At 38.0% G+C, this 21,716-nt stretch overlaps 1 protein-coding gene across 1 annotated transcript; it reads right to left on the reverse strand.

Annotated features, from left to right (window-relative positions):
- Positions 1-1,764: 1,764 nt before the first annotated feature.
- Positions 1,765-17,930, reverse strand: fam151a (family with sequence similarity 151 member A). The gene is made up of 14 exons (XM_072363517.1): positions 17,661-17,930; positions 17,352-17,512; positions 7,770-7,919; positions 7,526-7,675; positions 7,281-7,443; positions 7,122-7,179; positions 6,681-6,769; position 6,589; positions 6,445-6,521; positions 6,151-6,287; positions 5,456-5,611; positions 4,411-4,517; positions 4,088-4,267; positions 1,765-2,529 (listed from the first exon to the last, which is right to left on the reverse strand). The coding sequence occupies exons 1-14, from the start codon at positions 17,726-17,728 to the stop codon at positions 2,221-2,223; spliced, it is 1,806 nt and encodes a 601-aa protein (XP_072219618.1). The 5' UTR covers positions 17,729-17,930; the 3' UTR covers positions 1,765-2,220.
- Positions 17,931-21,716: the final 3,786 nt, after the last annotated feature.

The following is a 21,716-nucleotide window of genomic DNA, read 5'->3' on the forward strand; positions in this document are numbered from 1 at the left end:
GAATGAAAAACCCAGATGATCACAAAGCCAGTATGTTAGCCTATTAACATATTTAAACCTAAAGCTTTGTTGAAAAAAATATTTTAATACCCAAAGGTTTTTTGGAGCACTTAAAGCTGTCCCCTGAAACCTTTTGATTTTTCAAGCTCTGAAAAACAAAACAATCATGAAATCAAAACAATTAGAGATGTAAAACCTTCAGCTTTTATGAGAAAGTATAGATTTTGTCCTTATGTTTATCAGTGCTTGAGGAAAGAAAATAATTTGCTCATAAATATATATGAATAAAACTGATCTGAATTAATTTGTACTGTTCTTTCTTATGGTGTATGTCTACCAAATTTGAGTGTAGTTCATTGAGAAAACAAAACGAAAAAAAATTACTCAAAATCTTTGTATTTTTTCACATTTGGCCAATACCACAGATTCTGAATGAATACATAGTTGTCTCGGGGGTCCAAGATTTAATATGTGATGTGGTCACAGTCTCTCCTGTTTCTGACTCATAATGTTGAGTCATGGCTGAAAACTTGTTTCTGTACTTTATTAATTTTGTGATTTGTAAAATGATAGCATGCAGTCTTTCAGACACTTGCCACTTTTCCATTAATGTTCCTCACTATTCATGGTGATATGCCTGTGAAAATGATGGAAAGAGCAATGATGCATGTACAATATTTGCCAACTGTGCAAGACGAGACAGTACTTAGAGTTGGGTGTATAATCTTATTGGGTCAGTTTTTAGCGTAAAGCAAATTCAACACTTGTTGCTACTGTTTCTACAGTACTTGAAGTCATCATTTAGAAGACAAATGAGGGATGTTTTTTTTTAAATGATGATGAACATCATTAATATTCATGGGCAAAGTCATTAATGTAAAAAAATAAATAAATAGAAGTTTTTATTGTGTTTACACTAATCTTAAGGGGTAAGGTACAGTAACACAGCTCCACATTTGCTTTGATGCTGCGTAATATACCAAGTTTACATCCTCACCTGCCTAATTAGCTAACGTGGAATTTTGCAATGCTGAATAAATGAAACGACTGTTTGTGCTGCCTTTATTTACAGCAGTGGCTACAATGTTGATCCAGCACAATCATCGATATGTTATTGTTTATGCTATTGTTGCCTCCTGGAGATATAAAGACCATCAAAAAATCGGAAGAACTTGGCTGTAATAGCTGAAAGAAGAAAAGGTGACAACACTACTTGTTGACTAATGAAGAAAAAAAGGTGAAATTAAGAAATTAAGAAGAAAAGATAGATGCGACTCCATGAAAACTTGAAAAAGTAAACTTTAAAGTATGTCTTTGTCATACTACAAATTTTCTTATATTTCATTGATTTATTTTACACTATATATTGTTTGGTATTTTTTGACGATTGCTTTTATTTAACATTAATTACATTTGGCTTGTAATTTTCACAACACAGTCATCAACATTGTGCTAAAGTCTTGAGCCATCGCTGATCAAGCCATTTTCTATACACACTTAATCCAGTGCAGGATCGCGGGGAGCTGGAGCCAATCATGCAAAAGTCGAAGTACACACTAGTTGCCAGCCCATCACAGGGGAAACCCAGAAACAACCCTGTACCCTTGGACTCACTCTCACAGTCAATTTAGAATTGACAATTAACTTCAAATGCATGTCTTTGAACAGTGGGAGGAAAACAATGTAGCCACAGAGAACCCACAAATGTATGTGGGGGAAATGCAAACTCCACATAGAAAGGATTTGACCCGAGAGTGTTCTTGCTGTGAGGTAATGGGGCTCACAGTGCAGCCAACTGCAATTCCTTTACATTTTGCTTCCAAGGAGCCAAATTTTTTTGTAAACTTTTAAAGTTTTTCTTTGGACATTTGCAGCTTTTCAATTACCATTACCAAAAATATATATATATTTTTTGTTTGTTTGTTGAGACACTTAAAACCATCTTATGAATCATACAAGCATAAAAAGGCATTTAAACCAAGGGATGATAACCTGACACAGGACCTTTGTCACATCTTTGAATTGTACAAACTCATTTGCTTTATATAGTGTATTTCCATTTATGTTTGAAGATGTTTCAATAAATCCCTGCATATACTTCACATTTCTTTGGCCACATACAAAGGAATGAGGGGTGTTGGGAGACTTCTCATAGTACTATATGTAAATGTTTGAGTGAAGGTCCAATAGCATATTCTTGTGCACTTCTGGTTTCTTTAATTATAATTGGTCAGATATCATGTACAGATTTGTGTTTGTGCTTTTTGTTCGCTTGGCCATAAGTTCTTTCAAGAATGTGAAAGTTTCAGGTCTATCATTTGTATCCAACTCCACTAGAAAGTCATATCTGTCCATTTCCATTAGAGAGTAAAGCTCTTCCTGTTCTTGGAGTAGAGATGCTGTGGTCAGGTGTAGAGCCACCCTTTGTGACAGATCTGTCACTACTGCTGGGATCAGGGGAGGCCATTTTGGCCCAGCCAGGACAAGAGTGACATAAGGAAACAACCTTTCTGTTATGGATACAAAATCCTGAAAGAGAAGAGAGGAATAATTTGTAACAGAATTGAAGTACAAAAATGACAACCACAAATTCACTAAACACTAATATATGAAACTTGGTACAACATGGTTATGTGTGACGTGTTTTATCTACTATTTAGAAATGCATAAACATTCAGAGATAACGCATTAAATCCATAGCACTTTAAAAATATATTCTAACTGAATATGTTGAAAATGGAAAGGATGTCAAATAATACTCTTTGATGCTCTCTTTTTTTATTTTTTTTTATGTATAGCCAGAAAAAATAACTTCCTGGTAGCAGCTAAAAATGGAAATTGTTGGCTTTTCTGATAAGGCAAGCTCCCTTTAGATTTAAAAACATTTTTCAACAACAACAAAAAAGGATCCCCTTTTAAATATTTTTAATGAGAATAACTTCCATTCCAAAACTATCTATTTTGTCAAGGCATTCTTGAAGTTGGAGACCATCTTAGCCATCTTCCGGCAAGAGGTAGGGTCCAACCAGGACAGGTTACCAGTCCATCAAAAAGCAAACAACCATACCTGCTCACTATCACTCCTAAGGTCGATTTAGAATCACCAGTTAACCTAAGATACATGTCTTTGGGCAGTGGGAAAAGGCCAAGTATCTGGTGTGATCCTACGCATGCATGGGAGAACGTATAAATTCCAACACCTCTCCGCTGAGATTCAAACCAGGAACCTGCTGCAGTGCTAACCGCCACACCACTATACAACCGCATTTCAGTCCAGTTAAATGCAATTTATTCCAATTCAGTTCAACACAACAATTCAATTTTGATTAGGCTTTGATATGATGCAGAATTCCTAGTTGAATCAATTACTACAAGTTGCCCAGTTGCTATGCAAAGCATAACATTTTCATTGCCGTAGTTCACTATTGGTATGTGGTTCCTTTTTGAAGACATCCTCCATTTGTATCACACGTGCTTACTCTTACTGTGACCATATAACTCTATTTTTGATTGGTCTCTCATGCCACAATTTAAAAAGGCCTGATATGTGACTTTGTCTCAATTCTTCCTGGTACAGCTCCCATGTAGGTAAAATTTGTGAAATCGCTTTGTAAGTGTAGACACAAGCACTTTGACACCAACAGCTGCAGAGTAACATGCAGATACTATAAAGAAATGTTGAAATTATGTGGGACTTTGTTTTCCACCAAACTTCCTGCTCTAGTTACCCTAACCCCTCAACTTGTATTCAAATCCTAATGCACCTTAGAGAGTGCTGAGCATGGTGACATCACACATCTTAATGGCAAACAGAACAGAAGATCCTAGATATCAGAGTTTTCCATAAAACTGTGTCCATCTATCAGTCGATAAAGAAGTTGTTATTATTAGTCTTTAGGTCAACGCAACTGATTTATTATTTCTTTTCCATGAATTTTAGGGAATGATAAATCTGTGATGACTTTTTCCAGTGAGATGGATCCTCTGTCCATTTTTTCATCTATTATAGTTACGACAATGTGTCGGCTTTACAAGTCATTGAATGTATTATTATGTATGACATAGTCTTGCACAGGACTGTACTTACACTTTTGTTGTTGCTGCTCTTTAAATCTTCCAAGCTGATCCAGACAGGCCTGTAGAGCTTCCCTGCAGTGTAGGCTGAGTGCAGCAGTTTGAGGGAAGCTTCTAAAAGCTGATTTGTGTAAACCCGCAGGTAAACACCCCAGCGTTCGTGTGCATTCCATCCAAGCAGATGGAGGACATGCTTTGAACATATACATACATTGGACTTTTTAATATACACAGACATTTCAGAGTCCAACAAAAGATAATACTGCGAATGGACATGTATTAATCCTTACACTCAATGTTGAATGTTCAAAGATTTTTTTTTCTTTGCTGATCTACCTGCAGTGTAAGGGGCTCTGAGTTTCTTCCAGAACTTTCCACCACTGGAACTCCAGGTTGATTGCTGTCAAAAGCCACATTGATAATCAACATCCCACCATCCTCACCTGAATACACACAGAGCCAATAAAAGAGATAGAAAGGGGTCAGGACTAGGGTTCTTCTGCAAATTGTAACAAATAAATAGCATCAGACACACTCACACATGAACTTGTTTTTTTTTGTGATTCACCATTGGCATAATACATTCTCTAGCCTCTTATACTAAACCAAACCATAACCTAATTCTAACTGTAAAATTGAGTTTTGACCTTAAAAATGTCCCTTTAAATGAGTGGATCCCACCATTTGGTCCTCAAAAAATGTTGGATCCAGCAAGTATCGTGACTTCTAAATTTTGGACCGTATCAATATAGACAAACAATTACACAAACACATGGTGTTGTAATCTCAGTTAGTGTCTCCTCTTCTCTGGTGCTGTGTATGCAGGTAGATCATTTATAAATCACTAAGAATGTGATCCTCCTTCATTTCTTTTCCTCCTCTTGTGGACAGCTGAAACATGGTTAGAACTTTACATGAGCTGTATTAGGCCCTTTTTTCCACAAGCTGACAGAATTTACTGAGGCCTTACTGCAATGTCTGTGATATGTCCTGAGTGTTGTGTTGATGCAGTTAGTCAGGAGCAGGTCCCAAGCAAGCTTTAGTTTCACCCTGTTTGTAAGTGTATCAGAATGAGGGTGTTGTGGATCTCTTGTCTACTAATTGGAAGAATCACCTGCTTTCCTCAAGATCATTTCAAGCCAGTCTACCAGAAGCATACAGGACAGTCCAGTGCTTCAGGGACACAGCAGTACAGTCTTTGGTCAAAAAACACAGTGAGACAGTACAGCAGCTCCTTTTAAAATCATTAATTTCCACCTCTAATTTTCTGGATTGTTTCAGTGATGTGGAATTACCCACTTCCCTCCACTCCACTTTTTATACTGTACAAGCATTTCAATATATCAAAGAGACTAGAAATGTTTTCAGTGCAAACAAATACCTGAGAGATGAGTCAGCAAGGAGGCCTGCTCAGTGATGGTGAACCAATGCACCGCCAGACTGTTGGGCAAGCAGGCAGTGTCTGAATTGTGAATTGGATAAAAAAAGTCCATCAGGCTTCCTCCAGGATAGAATCTCCTAAAATGGTTCTGCTTACCTGTGAAGACGATCAATACATTAATAAAATAAACAAAGAAATACAGAAAGACATAATTTATTTTCTTTCTCTCTTTTTCATGTTTGACTGACAGAATTATTTTCAATATCTCTGCATACAGTACTTAAGTAATGGGCTGATTATATTTAATAGCATCAACACACTCTAATCCTATCACAAGTAATGTTCACTGTTTGCAATTTTACTGTCCAGTACTGCACAATACCATGCTTTCCTTCTGGCTTGGGTCTTCAAGTCTTGGTTTAGCTTTCATAAAGGTTAAAACATTAATATTTTTTACTTTTTACAATCATATGTAATACCATTATATTTAGTTACTGAACCTGAAATAAACATTCTTTTTTTCTCTTTACACTGCCAGCCCAACCTCAACTACCTTTTGAAAATATTGCACATAAACAAAATAACAAGACGGTAGGACGCACACTTGCAGACTGATTTAAATTACTGATATTAGACTCTACCTAAAATGGAAACTGTCTACTGATATCTGTATTTGTTACCAGCTTTGTCCTTACTTGCAGCCTGTTTAAATTCTGATAATGTGGGTTCATATATATCGTAGTAGACTCTAGTAGGGTGGGTGTTGTCACGAACAAACAGAAGGTCGCTGATGTTTGGGTGAACCGAACCCTGCCATAATGTCAGACTGAACCTAGAAGAAATGCACATCATCAAAACAACGTATTTATCACCATCATGGAGAGTGAACAAACAAATGTGTTAGAGTTGCTGTCAGTTATTCATGAGTTTCCTTGATAGATTATAGACTTTCAGTCATTGTCATAACACTGGTTGAAGTTATCTGTTACCGTGGAGACTGGCTGAGGAGCCAGTTGATGTGCTGCCAGCCGCTGCGAACCAACAGAGCATGGACTGGGAATGTCACCTAAAGAGATATGGCGCTGTCAAGTTGTTGGAGTTCCAGTGAGGGCTTGCCAAAGTATCTGTGATACCCTGGTGCAGTGAATGTTGCACAATACTTCTAAGATGCTACATTTCCTTATTTTCATGTAAATAATATTTTCACTTTAGATCTCCACTTAACTTTTGAGGGACATCTTTGATGATATCATACATGTCTTTCACCATGGCTCTGGAATAAGTTGCATTGAAAATTGGAGGAGCATAGACGACCTGTCAAAAACGAAGCAATGTAACTGTAAAATAGGCTACAATCATATCTGACAAAAAAAATGTCAGTACTGAAGTATTCATAAAAAGAAAAAAAAATATATGATGTACAGTTATTAAAACCTGACAACTGAATGGGCAAAAAATTCAAAGTTTGACATAAGAATAGTCCAAAATGAAAGACTGTCTTTAGGTTTGTTGTTTTATATGTTTTATATTTCCAAGCCAACTAGCCCACTGGTCAACCACCTGACTTGACACATACTGCCATTCCAAGAACTCTCTGAAAACTTTGCTACAAAGCTTTTGGTTTGCTACAGTTTTTATTTTTATATACAATGTTAATATGCAATACCTGCCATCCAGGAGACAAGGTCACATCTGGAAACTTCTCCTGAATCAGTTGAAGAAATCTGAAAAAGGGAAGAAAATAAAGAGTGGTTTGCTTTGTCAACAAAACTATAAACATGTTTTTTTATTCCTGTTACTCTCTTTTCCTTTAGTCAGATCTGACCTAGTTCCGTTGACTGCAGGCACAAAGTTTGGTATGTTGGGACCTCGGAGGATGTCTGCGTTAAGCCACACAGGCCTGTTTATTCCTCTGCTACTATTCTTTTGTCTTAGCAAGTCCAATGACAAACCCACTGATGCCAGAGATTTAAAATCCAACTTCATGGCTGCAGGGAGAACACAAAGCATTAGATCCTGCCATTCTCCAAATCAGTTACACATACTTATTTGATCAGGTCTATTCTGTACCTTTTCCAGTGTTCAGCACAGCATCCAGCCACTGGTCAAGAGTGTTATCACTATAGATGTTAGGAGGATGAGCCATGATCGGGATTGGTTTCTGATTCTGTGTTCCATAACCCTCCAGGGTGACATCAGCTTCTAGGATCATGACATCACCTTGCAAGAGCAGATATAAGTATGATGCAGCTATTTTTTATACAGGATGTGAATTTTGTAGCTCCAATGACAAAAAAAGCTACTACTGTAGTACTTGCAAGAGCTTTGTCCATTTCTTCCTTGCTGTTGGCTCTGTGAAACCAAGTAGCCAACAGGCCATCAGGTTTGCTGATATCACTCGACTGTACCAAGAAGTCTAACATGTCTCCACCAGTAGGAAATGAGGGAAGATGAGCTGGAACACCTGATTGAATGGCAAGACAAAGATGGTTTAAGTACAGGAACATAAAACAAGTGATATCAAATCATCATATCAAATTCAAATAGGCATAAACAGTACTTTGCAAAAGTCTTAACCAAATCTGAATTTCTTTTTACATTGCCAGGAAAAAGGGGAAATCTGGGGCTCTAGGGTCATGAGTCATTTGGCATTCCTTAGCTTTTTCTCCCTGTTTCCCTTCTTAAGAATGTCTTCTTGACAGCCACCCATGTAGACCATTTCTGATGAGGCTTTGGCAAATATCTCTAAAGTCCTGTGTTAGTCTTTGCTCGATTTTATTCAAATATTTAATATCTGAAACATGACTTTAAGATACTTTTTTTTTGGCCTGACACTTCTTTTTTGTTGCCTTCCAATTTTCCAGTTTTCTCAGTTTTTTAAAAGAAAAAACTCCACACCATGCTGAGAAAGGCCAAGTTTTTGGCTAACACTACTGCTTTTGGAATCAACTTGTTAAAATGAATAGTTTTTTATCTGTAAAACTGTGTTACCTTTAGCAGTTTTGAAGATTGAATTAAACAAGTGGAAACTTGTGACTTGCTACTAGTAGCAGTGTCAAAAGAGATGATTTAAGATAAGTTCTTTACTAAGTTGTCTGTTATGTGCAGACACAAAATTAGTTCATCCTTGATATACAGGCCTTTTTTGGGCTTGAACTGAGCTCAAACGTTTTGCCCAATATTTTACGTGTTTTTAAATAAAAATGGACTGTATTCATAGCACTTTCTTGTCTGGTTGACCACTTAAAACTGTTTTACATTACAAGCCATATTCACCTATTCTCACACAAACTAATATAGCACTTCTTAGTCTATGGAGTATTACAGGCTAAGTAGTGCTTTCATTATGTCAAACACATTCCCACACCAATGAATGCATCAGGGACAACTTGGGGTTTTCATCAATTGGCAGATAATCTCACTTCCTCCTGAGCTACAGCCGTCCGAAAATAAAGTAAAACATCCTCATACATTGGTGTTATTTACAGAATTTTCTAAGTAACTATATTATTTATAGGTGGCATGTTTTAACAGTTTTAACAGTTAACAATTGTTAGTTGAAATACAAGAAACTCATTTTGAATGAGAAAACATAGCTAAGGACCACATGGAAAATTCTGATCATGTTTTGGTATATATCATTCCTTTTTTGCTACAATAAGGATAGTGTAAATGTTTTGGAAGAGTAACAGTGAATGTGACAGCCTGAGCTCAAATACAAGACTAAAGACAGACAGGTATACATGAGTCAGGGCAGATAAAGATATAAAACTGAAGTAAAAAGCAAAGTAAAAAAAAAACATGAGGATTTAGTCTGAAACTCAAGAGGCTAATCTCATTTTTCTAACCTGAGCCTTTTCGTCTCCGCTGCTCTTTGTCCCTCTACCTGACACAGAAATGATTCACAGCCAAATATTTTGAATTGGGATAAGTAGAAAGAGGCGTAGAGAATAACTGGAATCCTTGTCACAAGAACCAAAGATGAACTGGCACAGAAAGAAGGGAAGATACAGGTTTCATAAAAAACTCTGAGAAAAATCTGGAGGCATGTGTGACTGATGGGAGGAAGACACACAAATTATCTCATTTCCCAGTTTTCTCACACTTGATTCCTCCCTCTCGACATGCCTTCTTGAGTCTTAGTCCCCTCTACCAGAGATGTGAGCAGTGGAATCGAGGACAAGCACAAGGAGAGAGGAGGCATGGTGACAGGAAAATAAACAAAATGAGACAGCTTTGCAACCATCATTTTAGACCAACGTCAGATAAGGAGGTTGTGAGATACAGCTGCATCCTTAGACCATTATTCTGTTGCAGCCTATCACTATATTTAAGTATTACGTACTGATGGTCTTAACATCTGTTTGTGACAAGGTAAGTATTTACTTTTAAATCAATTTGCAATGGGTGATTAATGTTTTACACCTTCTTCAGATATCTCCTTCAGATGCCAAAAAGACTTCCACAAAGTATACACTAGTACACTGATAAACATGGTAAACTTCTGATGCTTTAAATATGCTATGAAATAAACTTTAAAAACTTGATGAATATATTGGGGACAATTTGAATTTCAGTGTCTTTCATGAGGACACCTCATGATGTGGACATGCTGGGGATTGATCCACTGACCTTAAAACAACTACTTTACCTGCTGAGCAACGCCAATATTGGGTATATTCTAACTGTTTTTTCATGTGAAAGCACCAAACTTCCATGCTCATATCACTATCGTAATATATTTTGAAGACAAAACCTGCTCTAAAGCAGTTTTTGTTCAGAATTTTGGACTGTGGTGATCACATCAAGCGCAGTGTCAGCAGCAGCAGAGTAATTAAAATTGCACAGGTAAACTGCCTCAGTAGATAGTATGGACAGAACCTTGCAGCTAATGTTGCAATCTCCAAGGTACAGCTGTGTTTCTTGACCTTAACATGTCCAGCATTACACTATCTGTTATTAACAAGCACTGCAATCCTACCTCCTTTCTTCTGACTGATCTGTCTGCATGCTACAGTATGGGTCGAAAGCTGGTGGAATTTGAGTTTGTAATATGTTGCTGCAGCTATGTCTTGGTGAAATACATAATATTTGACATATTCCTACTGTGTCATTGGCAGCGATACAACATTAAAAGGTCAATGGCTGTGTTCAGTAAAGCCACGGAAGATAATAATTGTTTTTATTGTTTTAGCTTAAGCCAGATTTAATTGTTCTAGTTTTAGAGAAACTGATGTGAAAATATTTATACAGGAACAGAAAATATAAAAGGTTTATGTATCTTTTGTCTTGCTCAATGGCACCTTGATCCACAAAAGCAGGTGAATCATCCTGCTGAAATAAAAAGTGACTGTTATCACATGAACTTCGACCATTGTAATCAATCATACCTTTGGATAATGATATTATATAAAGTGCTTATGGTATATTGGGCAAACAGGATGGCTATTAATGCATTCTCTTCAATATGGCAAAATACACTTCTTAAGGATGTAGAACCAGGGGTGAAAGTAGTTTTAAATTCTTGCTGGTACTATTACATAAAATCAAACGCACCGATCCCCAGAGCAACCGCTGTGTTTCGGAAGTAGACGTGTATACGCACTCACTGCTGAGTGGACTGCTGAAAATGTAAATATGTGAGATCGACTGAAATCAGAGTAAATCAAAAATTTTCAAAAGTCAGACAAAGATACCATACAGTTTGAACTCAAATTAGTCCAACATGTATATGTTACATTAGGCTCCTCCTGGCCTGGGCACTCAGAGCTTTCATCCAAAAGAAACAGAGGAGGCAAGTACAAGAAAAATTACAAAGTTATTAACAACAGATAATAACCACAAGGGACAGAAAGTAAAGCATTCATCACGTACCAAATGTACAGAGATGAGTTGACCAATTCCCAATAGTAATTTCAGCTAGTTATTTGTCAATTGTTGTTGTCAGTGACATAATATACCAACCAGAAAAGGCCCAGTGCTCATGAAGTGAATGAGAGCATATTGCCTCCTATCTTTACTGAATCAGACATCAGTCTGTGAATGAAGTCCCCTCTTGTGTTTGTATTCCAGGGAAACGAATCATTTAACAGTGCAAGACTTAATTAATCTTCCACCTGATTGCAATGCCACTAAATTTCAGGGAAGGGAATTGAAGCACAACAATAATACAACCATTTTAGTGAAAGAAGTTCCATGAACCCTCCTTACTGAATGTGCTTTGCAGCCTTTGAAACATGTCAATGAGTTGCATTTTAATACTGGACACACAGTAGTCAAAGTACACAGATCTCAGAGATTAAAATAATTAAGTTGAAGGGGACATGTTATGCCCTTTTTTCCACAGGCTAAAACACAGACAGTACAGCATCTCATTTTTCATCCCTTCACTTAAACTGTATTTTCGAGGGTAATTTTAGGGCCGCTGGGTGACCCACTTTACTCCACTAAGCCTCTCTCTTCCTCAGGGTCTGCCTCTTTCAGGATTCGTTGTAGATTATTTAATTACCCTTAAAGCACACTGTAAGCGCCATTCATTATTGTTTAGTCAGTTGCACTGATTTGTGCTGATGTTGTTGGAGGAATAAGTTTAAGTATGCTTTGAATTTGGAGACATCTGTGTTGCCGTTGACGTTTAATGCGGCTTACATAGAAAAAGCAGGAAGTGAAGTTTGTTGTTAAACGTGTTGAATAAATGAGAATATGGCGGAGCAACAAAGTCGTTTTACCGTCTGTGTCGGCACCCAGCCAGCTCAATGAGTAAAGCAGTCTCACGTCATTTCTAAGATAATTAAGAGTGATTATGTTTATGTGTTTATGCTTCTGTATTTATCAGACACTTTTATCCAAAGCGACTTACAAATCAAGATATAACAAGCTATACAAAAGCTAACAATAAGCTACATAGAAGGAACCCAGGAGTCCGACTCTGTCAGAGGGGACAGAGTAGAGATAGGGTGCAGGCATAGAAGGAAGTGCAGAAAGATAAAGTGCAGAGATAGAGGGGGTAGGGAAGTACAAGGTAAGTGCTGGGATAGGAGATGCTCTCTGAAGAGCTGGGTTTTCAGGAGCTTCTTGAAGATAGACAGGGACGCCCCTGTTCTGGTAGCGCTCGGTAGGTCATTCCACCATCGTGGGACGACACATGAACAGAGTTTGGATTGTCTTAGGCGTGGTGTAGGAGCTGCTAGACGACAATCCTGGGACCAACGGAGGGACCCAGTTGTGACATAAGCCTTTGCAAGAGCATTAAAGTAGATGGAGCCGTTCCATTAAGCACTTTGTAGGCTAACATCATTAAAAGAGTAAGAAATGAAGAAAGAAGAAAATAACGTAAAAGAGCCACTACACACGTTATCATGAGAGTATCAGAGAGCATACAGTAAAGCACAGACAGTAGAGTTCAGACCACACACCAAACTGAGTTGTATTTTCAGATGCTCACTTTGATTTGTCGGCAGTTGGACCATAGACAGTTGGTAGGCTATTGAACAGAGGTGTGACCAAAATGGCATGTGTGGGTGGGCAGTTAGCTCATCTGGGGAGGCAGAAAACAATACCTGAAAAAAAAAAAAAAAATCGGTGGAAAACTACTACTACAACTTCAAGCATAATAATAATAATAATAATAATAATAATAAAAATGATAGTAGTAATAATAGTAATGATTAAATTCGGTAATGAAAATATGGTCACACTAGCATAAAATCATGACCGTCAATTTTGTTAACAGTGTGGAATTTTTTATGAAGTTTTGTTTTTTTTGAAGAAATGTAGACCTTGTATGATGTATGCAAACGCACCATTACAACGCCATCAGGGTCACAAGAAATGAGTTCACCGAGTAACTGCTAAAGAGAAGAAATAAAGCTGAGAGTACCAGAATACTATTACCCTCCAGTCCTGTTGTATACCAGAGCTGAGATCTACATCCATTGTCCAGCAGAAGAACAAAGTGTTCAACACTCAGAGGCATGGTTAAGGTAAGAGTGGATGAAACCCAACTACCACTCTATCTAGGCAATTTCAAGACAGCCACATCCATCTGGAATACTTTTAAATTGTTTATATAAATTGTTTGTGGCTCAGTGGAATTTTTTGTTTGTTTTTGTTTTTTATTTTGTTTTTTGTAAAGAAATGTAGAACTTGTATGATGCATGCAACCAACAGCAAGCTATCAATAAAATCAAAGGTATACAACATATAGTATGTTGTATACCTTACTACAGGAGAGCTAGAACAGAAACATAGCCCATTGTAGTCATTATGATATTAGGCTGTGGGCCAGATGAGCTTATGGTGCACCAGCAACCCCCCACCCCCCACACCCATCCATCCCCACCTTCCAGCAAAACTAATTTTTTTTAAAAGCCTGGCTATGCTGAATGGAAATTTAATGTTGACATTGAAAATGTTGGGATGCACCATCTACTGGTATTCATGAATAGCTGACCTTTTACCGGGACCATTATCTACAGTACAAGTCTGTGGTTACACTTAGCAAAATCTGAAACAAATTCATTCATGTCAAGATTTTCTGTGATTTCCTTCTCATGTGCCAGAATGACTACATTTTTCTTCCTTGAATGCAGCATTGTTCGGCGTAGTGGAGTGAGGATGCGGTGGAAAGAGCTTTCGCACGCAGCTGAAGACACACCAATGACAAGTGCTGTGACGTGTATTGAATGCAACATGGGGAAGGCCTCTTTGTGCTTCTGAATGAACTTGCATGCTTCAGAGAGACTAGCATCAGTTGGCAGTTTATTGAGCAACATTGCTTTTGCCACAGAAATTTCATTTTCGAAGCTTATGCTGTTAAGCTCTGTGCCTGCAAGCACCTGAAGTGGTTTCAGGAGAGAGGGCTCAAGAAACGACTTTGATTTTGGCAGGAGAAATGATGTGGACCTCATCAGTTCAACATTTCTCTGAGAGAATCTTCATCTCTACAATAGCTCTGTGAAGAATGTTTAACATGGCCCTTTTAAAAGCTTGATTAGGACCTATTTGGTCATCAGAGTTCCTGAAGCGGCCGCAGAACTGCTGGATGGCACGGAACTATTCAGATCCTGTGAAGGATTCGCACATCCTGACGTGATTATCAAGGGGCTTTGCGCCGCGTTGGCAGCAGCGGTGCTGGGCTCAACAGCAGAGTCAGCAGGGGGGGGGGGCAGTGCGTTAGAGAACAGGGAAAGCAGTCTGTTGAACAGTGTTGCCAGATTGGGCTGCTTTTTTTCTGTCCAGTTTTCTTTGGGTGGACAGGGCATTTCTCAGCGGGGCAGGACTTGTTCCTGGAGGGGCAGTCCCCCCGTAGACACACCCATGCTGTTGAATCTTTTTTTAGACACAATCTCATCACAAATTACAGTTTAATGGCCCACATTGTGAAAATATGCACCACAGAAAGTAATGGTCCCTGTCCGGTTAATAACACGACTGAAAACTCACATCATGATTATGTTGGTCACGTAATTTCCCCCTGTTCATCTATACCTCTGCGTGCTGCGCGTAATCAACAACATGCACTGTCTATGGTAACTAGAGTTTGATGTTACCGCTACCGTTAGTGAGTCAGTCAGTCTCAGCAGTCACTGGAAGAGCAGCACATCAAGCTAAAAATGTAGGTGGAGAGCAGTTTAAGTGGTAGGTAACTGTGAGGGAAAAAAAAGCATTTCAATGTGGAGATATTTTTATTGCAGCCCAGCGTACTACTCAGATAGAAGGAAACATGAATCAAAGTTTAATTTTGGTGAACTCCGTCAGTACCGGTCGTCAATCAATTTCCACCGGTTGAGTCAACATTCATTTTGCGATTGAAATGTCAGCGACGTCTTCCATTGAAAATTAAACGTTTATTCAGTGTTGATTTCTCAACGCTGAACCTGTTCTATATTTCTGCCGGATGCCGGAGCACAACGCAGCAGCACTGCACAGAGCAGATCGTGCAGGACAGGAAGTCGTGCGCAGAAACAAAATAAAACACCCGGTTAATTTTCAAAATAATAATAATAAAACATTTTCTGTAGTAACTTGCCCTTACTTCATGAGTCATCATAATGCTCCTTCAAAAAGCCGCAGAATGCCCCATTTTTACCTCAAATTTCAAAAGCTCCGCACCGCCCTCAAGGTTTTTTAAGATTTCTGACACGTCTGAAAACATGATGTTGAAATGGCGTATTGTTTTCATTTCTGTCAGTTTAGTATTTGACTGTGTTTATAGATTCAAGATTCAAGTTTTCAAGTTCTATTTTGTATGTTTATTACATACATAATCATACAAAGTACAATGTGCAGTGACATTTTCTTTTTACCTGCTACCAAGAATTAAGGATAAAAATTTAAATATAAATATGTCAAATAAAAAAAACCTTGGCACAATAATTCCACACAAAGTAAGAAAAATGCTTCAGTAAAAAAGTGTTGAGTGTAGGGTATTAAACTATAAGTGTAAAAATTTACAATATTAACAATATTATTGACATTAGCATTAAGGTGCAGATGAGTGAGATAGTACATCCATCCATTTTCTATACCGTCAATCCGTTAATTGGGTAGCGGGTGGGCTGGAGCCTATCCCAGCAGTTGAGATAGTAGTTTAGATAGTTTTTTTATATTCTTCACTAAAGGGAAAACAGGATAGGGAGGAAAAGGTTGAACCAAACCAAGCTCATATTTGGGCCAAGCAGCAAGAAGAGGAGCAGTGATAGAGGGAGAGCAGCTACTATAAAAGGAAGCGACAATGGCAGACCTGTATATGTTTTAAAAGCCAGATGTATAATGCATGATAGTTGAAGTATTGTGTAAGATTATAATAGAATTGTGTTCAAAAGCTGGTTTTCCTTAAGAAGAGTGAACAGATTAGGCACTATCATCAACATGATAGTGTAATAGGGCGTGGGTATCTCTTTTAAATACTGAAGGAAATATGAAGCATTTGTATATATTATCCCTCTGTACCAGGACAATTCATTCCTTTTTATTCCTAATCCATGATTTGATGAAATTCGTTCTCCACTTTTACAATGTAACTCATTTGCAAATAATTTAGGATGAGGCTGATGTTCTCTAATAACAAACAAAACTAATAAGCCTAAGAGTCATTATGTTGTTTTTGTTCCTTTAAAACTCTGAAAATGGCAAGATTTAAATAACGGAATTAAAAAAATTTGCCCCTGAACCCGACTAGAAGTTCTGACTCATGACCTCAGTATTTTTTGGGTCCTGCGTACGGCCCTGACTAGTAGAGCATTTTAGCTAATTTCTTAAGTTAACTTTATCTTAACTTTATCACTATTGATAAAATGTGGTGTTGATAGCAGAGCAAGTACAAAAGAGTTCCACCTTGCCACTTTCAATTTAGAGCAAATGCAGTGTCATCTGTAATTGAAGTTTGGCTTATAACAGAGACGGCGGAGAGGGACAAATTTCTCCTTTTTTTTTAACTTCTGCATCCCAAAACAAAATGGCATAGTTGTGTTTATAAGTTTTTGAGTTGGTAGTAACTTCAAGCACACAAATGTATGCTCTCAAGCAGAGTAAAAAGTATGTCAGATTATTGAAATATGATATTACTGATAAATACCAAATGCTCTAAAACCTTTCAAAGTTTTAATGAGCACCATGTGAGTACTACTTGAGATAATGCTATAAATGGACTTGTACTTGTATAGCTGTATACAGTAAGCCTACATATCTGTGTGATGTTGTGAATTAAAAAAAAGTTCGAGTTCGAGAAGAAATTTTAAATGCATTTACTTAAGTAGAGTACACGGCATCCCATAATTGTATTTATTTTCATCTGTAAGCGTGCTGAAATATTTCTACATTTGATAGAAATTTAATTCAGCATCAATATGGGTACATTAGTGTACCACATGTGTAAAAAGCTTAATGTAGGTACCTTTGTTTTTTGTGAGTCCCAAAGCAGTGACGGTGACGATTATCAGCAGTACAAGTCCAACAGCCAGAGATATCATGATCAGGTGTTGCTTGGTTAGACATCCCAGATAAATGTCTCGTTGTTTCTTTTGAACTGGGTCTAAACAGTCCTGTCCAGTCATCCTGGACAGACACAGCAAAAATACGGATGGAACAATCATCCTTCTGTCTGTGCAATCACATGAGAAGCATTAATGTAGCACTGAGTAGAAAATAAGTGTCTCAGATTTGCTTGATTTATAAGCTTTATTTTTTCATGTTTGACACAAACCTGTTTTGTCTGTCCTCTCTGCATCTGCCAATCTTTTCTTCTTTCTGATTATCCCCTACGTTTTCCATCTTCTTTAGGTCTTTCGTTGTCCTCAGGATTCAGAAGTCTAACACATAGTCTCTGAGACAACATTGAATAGTAATATGTATCTTATCTACATGCGTTTTATCTGAAGAGCAGAGACCACAGTGATTACACTGCTAAGGAGGCTATCCTTTTTTCAGTCGCAAAGAGATTATATGGTATATGGGAGGGGTTGGTGTCCTTGTGATTATGAAATGTAACACAAAAATTACTCTTTGGAACTAGTATAAGCACGGTATACGATATAAACAATAGGTTGCTTCTTAAAGGGGATAAAAAAAGTTGGGAACATAACATACCAGAACATAATAATACAAATTCAAATGTGCCTAGTAATCCCAAAGGAACGGCAATTTTAAAAAGAAGCTCAGATGGAACAACATTAAACAACAATAAAAAGATTTGACAAAAAAAAAAAAGATTTTGTCTTAAGTCATAGTTAGAAATTTAGAGATAAGCGATTGGAAATGATTGACTACAGACAAATGGAACGATATGCAATGCCACCACATTGTTCATAGAACTGAACGATCAAAAAGACAGCCTAGTCCATGGCAATGTGTGAGTATTAATATCATGACCAAAATAGATTTATTGTGATCAAAAAGACTTTAAATAGGTGGTATCTGAAAGCTGAGCAAACTCTGAAAAGGTGTGCGGAATAACTATGTCGGATTCTACAGCATCAACTTTAGCTTGAATCAGAATAAAATTGCAGTACTGTTGAAGACACTCGGTCTTTTTCGGAAGCTAAAGAAATTCCATCAATCTGCACTATCAACGATTGTTACCAGTTTTCATGAGGAAGACTGTTTTTGGCTAATTAAGCAAGTAAGCACCTTTGAGGACCCTCAAAGAAAGGCAAATAAAAACTTCATACAGAAGTTTAAGTAACTCTCCTTGTAGCAAATTCATTTGGTTTTTGTGCTTGCTGTTTTGTTTCACGGGTTCAGCAAATGTCCAATTTATAAGCATTTGACAGGATTTCCATATGTATACATTTCATGATTTGGGTTGCTTTTGAGAAAATGTAATTTCATCTGCTTTTGTGTGTATATTTGTGCCCGTTTCGGATTAAGTGATTCTGTTTTATAGTGAGATTTTATTTTGAAAGGCATTATTTCTTACTTCCTTCCTGTGTTGCATTGCCGGGAAAAATGGCCGCTACTGTATGAATGAGCTAGTAATAAAGACGGTAAAGGTTTACAGCAAAGAGGGAAATAAGGAAATAAAACAGTAACAGCAACACAGAGTAATATATTTTTCTACTCCCTGAGGAGGCACAAGTTCGGTGTGTGTTGAGCGCTTATAGAGTTAACTTTTGCCCGTCTATTTATTGCTTTGTAAAATGGAAACATAAATGTGATTGTTTTGTTTTCTTTGTTTTACAAGTTCTCATGTTGGTTTATGGAGCTGATTTAGCTGGAACAGCAATAAATATTAACCCTTTAGGCGCCAGAGGTTTTTTTCTAAAATCCTTGATTTTGACAAATAAATTTCAAAAGGCTATAACTTAAAACTGATGAGATAGAGACTTTCTGTAAATTAGAGAAATGTTAAGGATGACCCAAAGTTTATGTAGGAAGCAAATTTATACATCTAACTTGCATATTATGACGTCATGGGATGGTGGCCATCTTGGATTATAGAATTTTTCAATGATGAAATGCAGCCATTGTATATGCTATACAAAGCAAAATGTTCAGGGAAATAGCAGAGTAAACCAACACTGTAAATTATTTCTAATTAATGGCCGAAAAATTGTCCAGTAGCTTTATCCAATTTTGGCACCCCACCCCATCAGTCAAATACTAAAAGCCTGCATTTCCATAACCTGGCTTTGTGAGATGCATGTTGGCTGACTTGGCTCTGCCTCTAAATGCACCACTTGTGCCACCTTGCGCTCCTGTCATGTCTCCACCAAGTGCGCTAACACACGCTCCGGTCAGTGAACTTTGTGTAGGCACCGTGTCAGAAAGTACAGCGTTCACTTGGAAAGCTCGATAAAAAGACAGAACACCTACATTACTCCCAGCCTCGTTCCCTCCAGTACTACCACGCCTGCTAACGCCTGCAAACTTCGGCCCGTGAAACATTTGGTGATCTGAAGTTGGTGTTTGGTGTAGGGAAACACTTTGTCCGACTGCTGGTGAGGCATGGACGTAGGGCGGGAACACGTTGCCACTAGCAAGAAGGTAGATTTTCCCCTTCAGAATCAGGATTAGCTTCTTTAAACTTTTTAGTGGACATTGTGCGATTATTTGAAAGAAATACTCGCTAATGCTGACTATATCACTCTGCTGCTGTAGCTCAATAGTGTACTCTCTTGGTGAAGAACTCGTACTGATTCAACTTGCTTTAGCGCAAAAAATTTATATAAACGGATGACGTTTTTTGCGTCAGAGGTGAAGTATGACATGTCTGCCAACCAGAGGTGGAGAGTAGCAACAAAATATGACATTATTTTTGCCACAATGGACTGTTTTATTCAGGACGCCATCTTGTCGACTTAAGCCGACCATGGCGCTTTGAGGGTTAAAACCATCAGTCGAGTCTCTCACCATCTTTCGGAGGGTATGCTACAGTGAGAACTTCACCCAGCAAGTGACCACTGACAACTTTACCACATGCAACATCACTATAAACTTCACAATCTAACAGCACGGCAAGGCGCTGCAGCATCGTATGTGTGGTAAAGTGATGGTCAAGGTACGGTAAAGAACAACTACAGTCAAAATGGATACCTTAAGGGATCAAATAAATAAACTACAGGCAGAAATTGAAGAAAATAGATGCTTGTTAAATCAAGGAGCTGAACAAGACTTGTCAAGGCAGGAATTAAAGGAGCTAACTGAAACCAAAAGAAAAGAACAAGTTGAGCTTCAACACAAAATGGATGACACTGAGAAATTAAAGACATTACGTCATTCAGAACGCAAAAGTGTACCCACAGAGAAATTTCTTGCCTATCAAAGGGAAGAAAAAAGTAAAAAAGGAAAGTAGACTGCTTAGTGTTTATGAACAATGGAAAGTTCAAATCAGATCAATAAAAGAAAAATGCATCAGATATGGAACTGGCTAAAATGGCAGACACCATTGAAAATTGAAAAGATGACATCATGAACGTTTACAATGAAATAAGACAGGGTTCCACACCATCCACTGATCGAAGTCGCAAAATAGATGCCAGTCACCAAAGACATTATGAAAATCATCAATAAACGCTTATCTGGAATAGATGACGACTTTGATGCAGAGCGTGAAAAGTGCAAACTCTGTGGGCTACATGCTCATGACTATGCCCACTCCATATATGGGACTGCTTCTCAGTCAGCTAGCAGTCACCTCTCTGAAACAACAGTCATGGCTGCAAAGAGGGCTGAAGCAGTTGCAGAGCTCGATGCAAAGGAGGCTCAATGTAAACTAATGGAGGAAGAAGGAAAGCAGAAAGAAAAAATAAGTATGATGGAGTCTGAATTAGAGTGTTTGCAAGCAGTAAGGGACAGGTGGCACGTGTCAGACTGGAAAGCTATGACAGAGAAATCAGACAGGAAACTGACAGTCAGCCCTTACAGCAACTAGACAGCAGATACGACAGGCAGAACCCTCCCACCCCCTTTGTGTATCACCAAAACCCTTCATTCATCCCACCAAATCCCTCCACTGATATCTCCTCTCTAGCCCAAGCGATACAAGACAGCATAACCGACATCCCCATGCCAATGGCCAGGGCCGTACGCAGGGCCCAAAGAATACTGAGGTCATGAGTCAGAACTTCTACTCGGGTTCAGGGGCATGCTCCCCTGGACATTTTTTAATAGATAGAAAAGGTATCGCATCAACCGACAAACTTTATTATTTAAAGAAATATGTCAGTGGCCCTGCTCACAAATGTATTGAAGGCACCTTTTATCGAGATGATGATGAAGCATACAGAGATGCATGGAATAAGCTCAACCAACGCCGTAGCGT

The sequence above is a fragment of the Leuresthes tenuis genome, unplaced genomic scaffold (assembly GCF_036924035.1).
Source record: "Leuresthes tenuis unplaced genomic scaffold, fLeuTen1.0.hap1 SCAF_14, whole genome shotgun sequence".
NCBI lineage: Eukaryota > Metazoa > Chordata > Actinopteri > Atheriniformes > Atherinopsidae > Leuresthes > Leuresthes tenuis.

Excerpts from the sequence above, each read along its gene's own strand:
- fam151a (XM_072363517.1), bottom strand. The coding sequence starts at position 17,728 with ATGGAAAACGTAGGGGATAATCAGAAAGAAGAAAAGATTGGCAGATGC. Across the intron at positions 17,513-17,660 it reads AGAGAGGACAGACAAAACAG|GATGACTGGACAGGACTGTT; the intron begins GTTTGTGTCAAA and ends GTGTCTGTCCAG. Across the intron at positions 7,180-7,280 it reads CCTGCAGTCAACGGAACTAG|ATTTCTTCAACTGATTCAGG; the intron begins GTCAGATCTGAC and ends TCCCTTTTTCAG.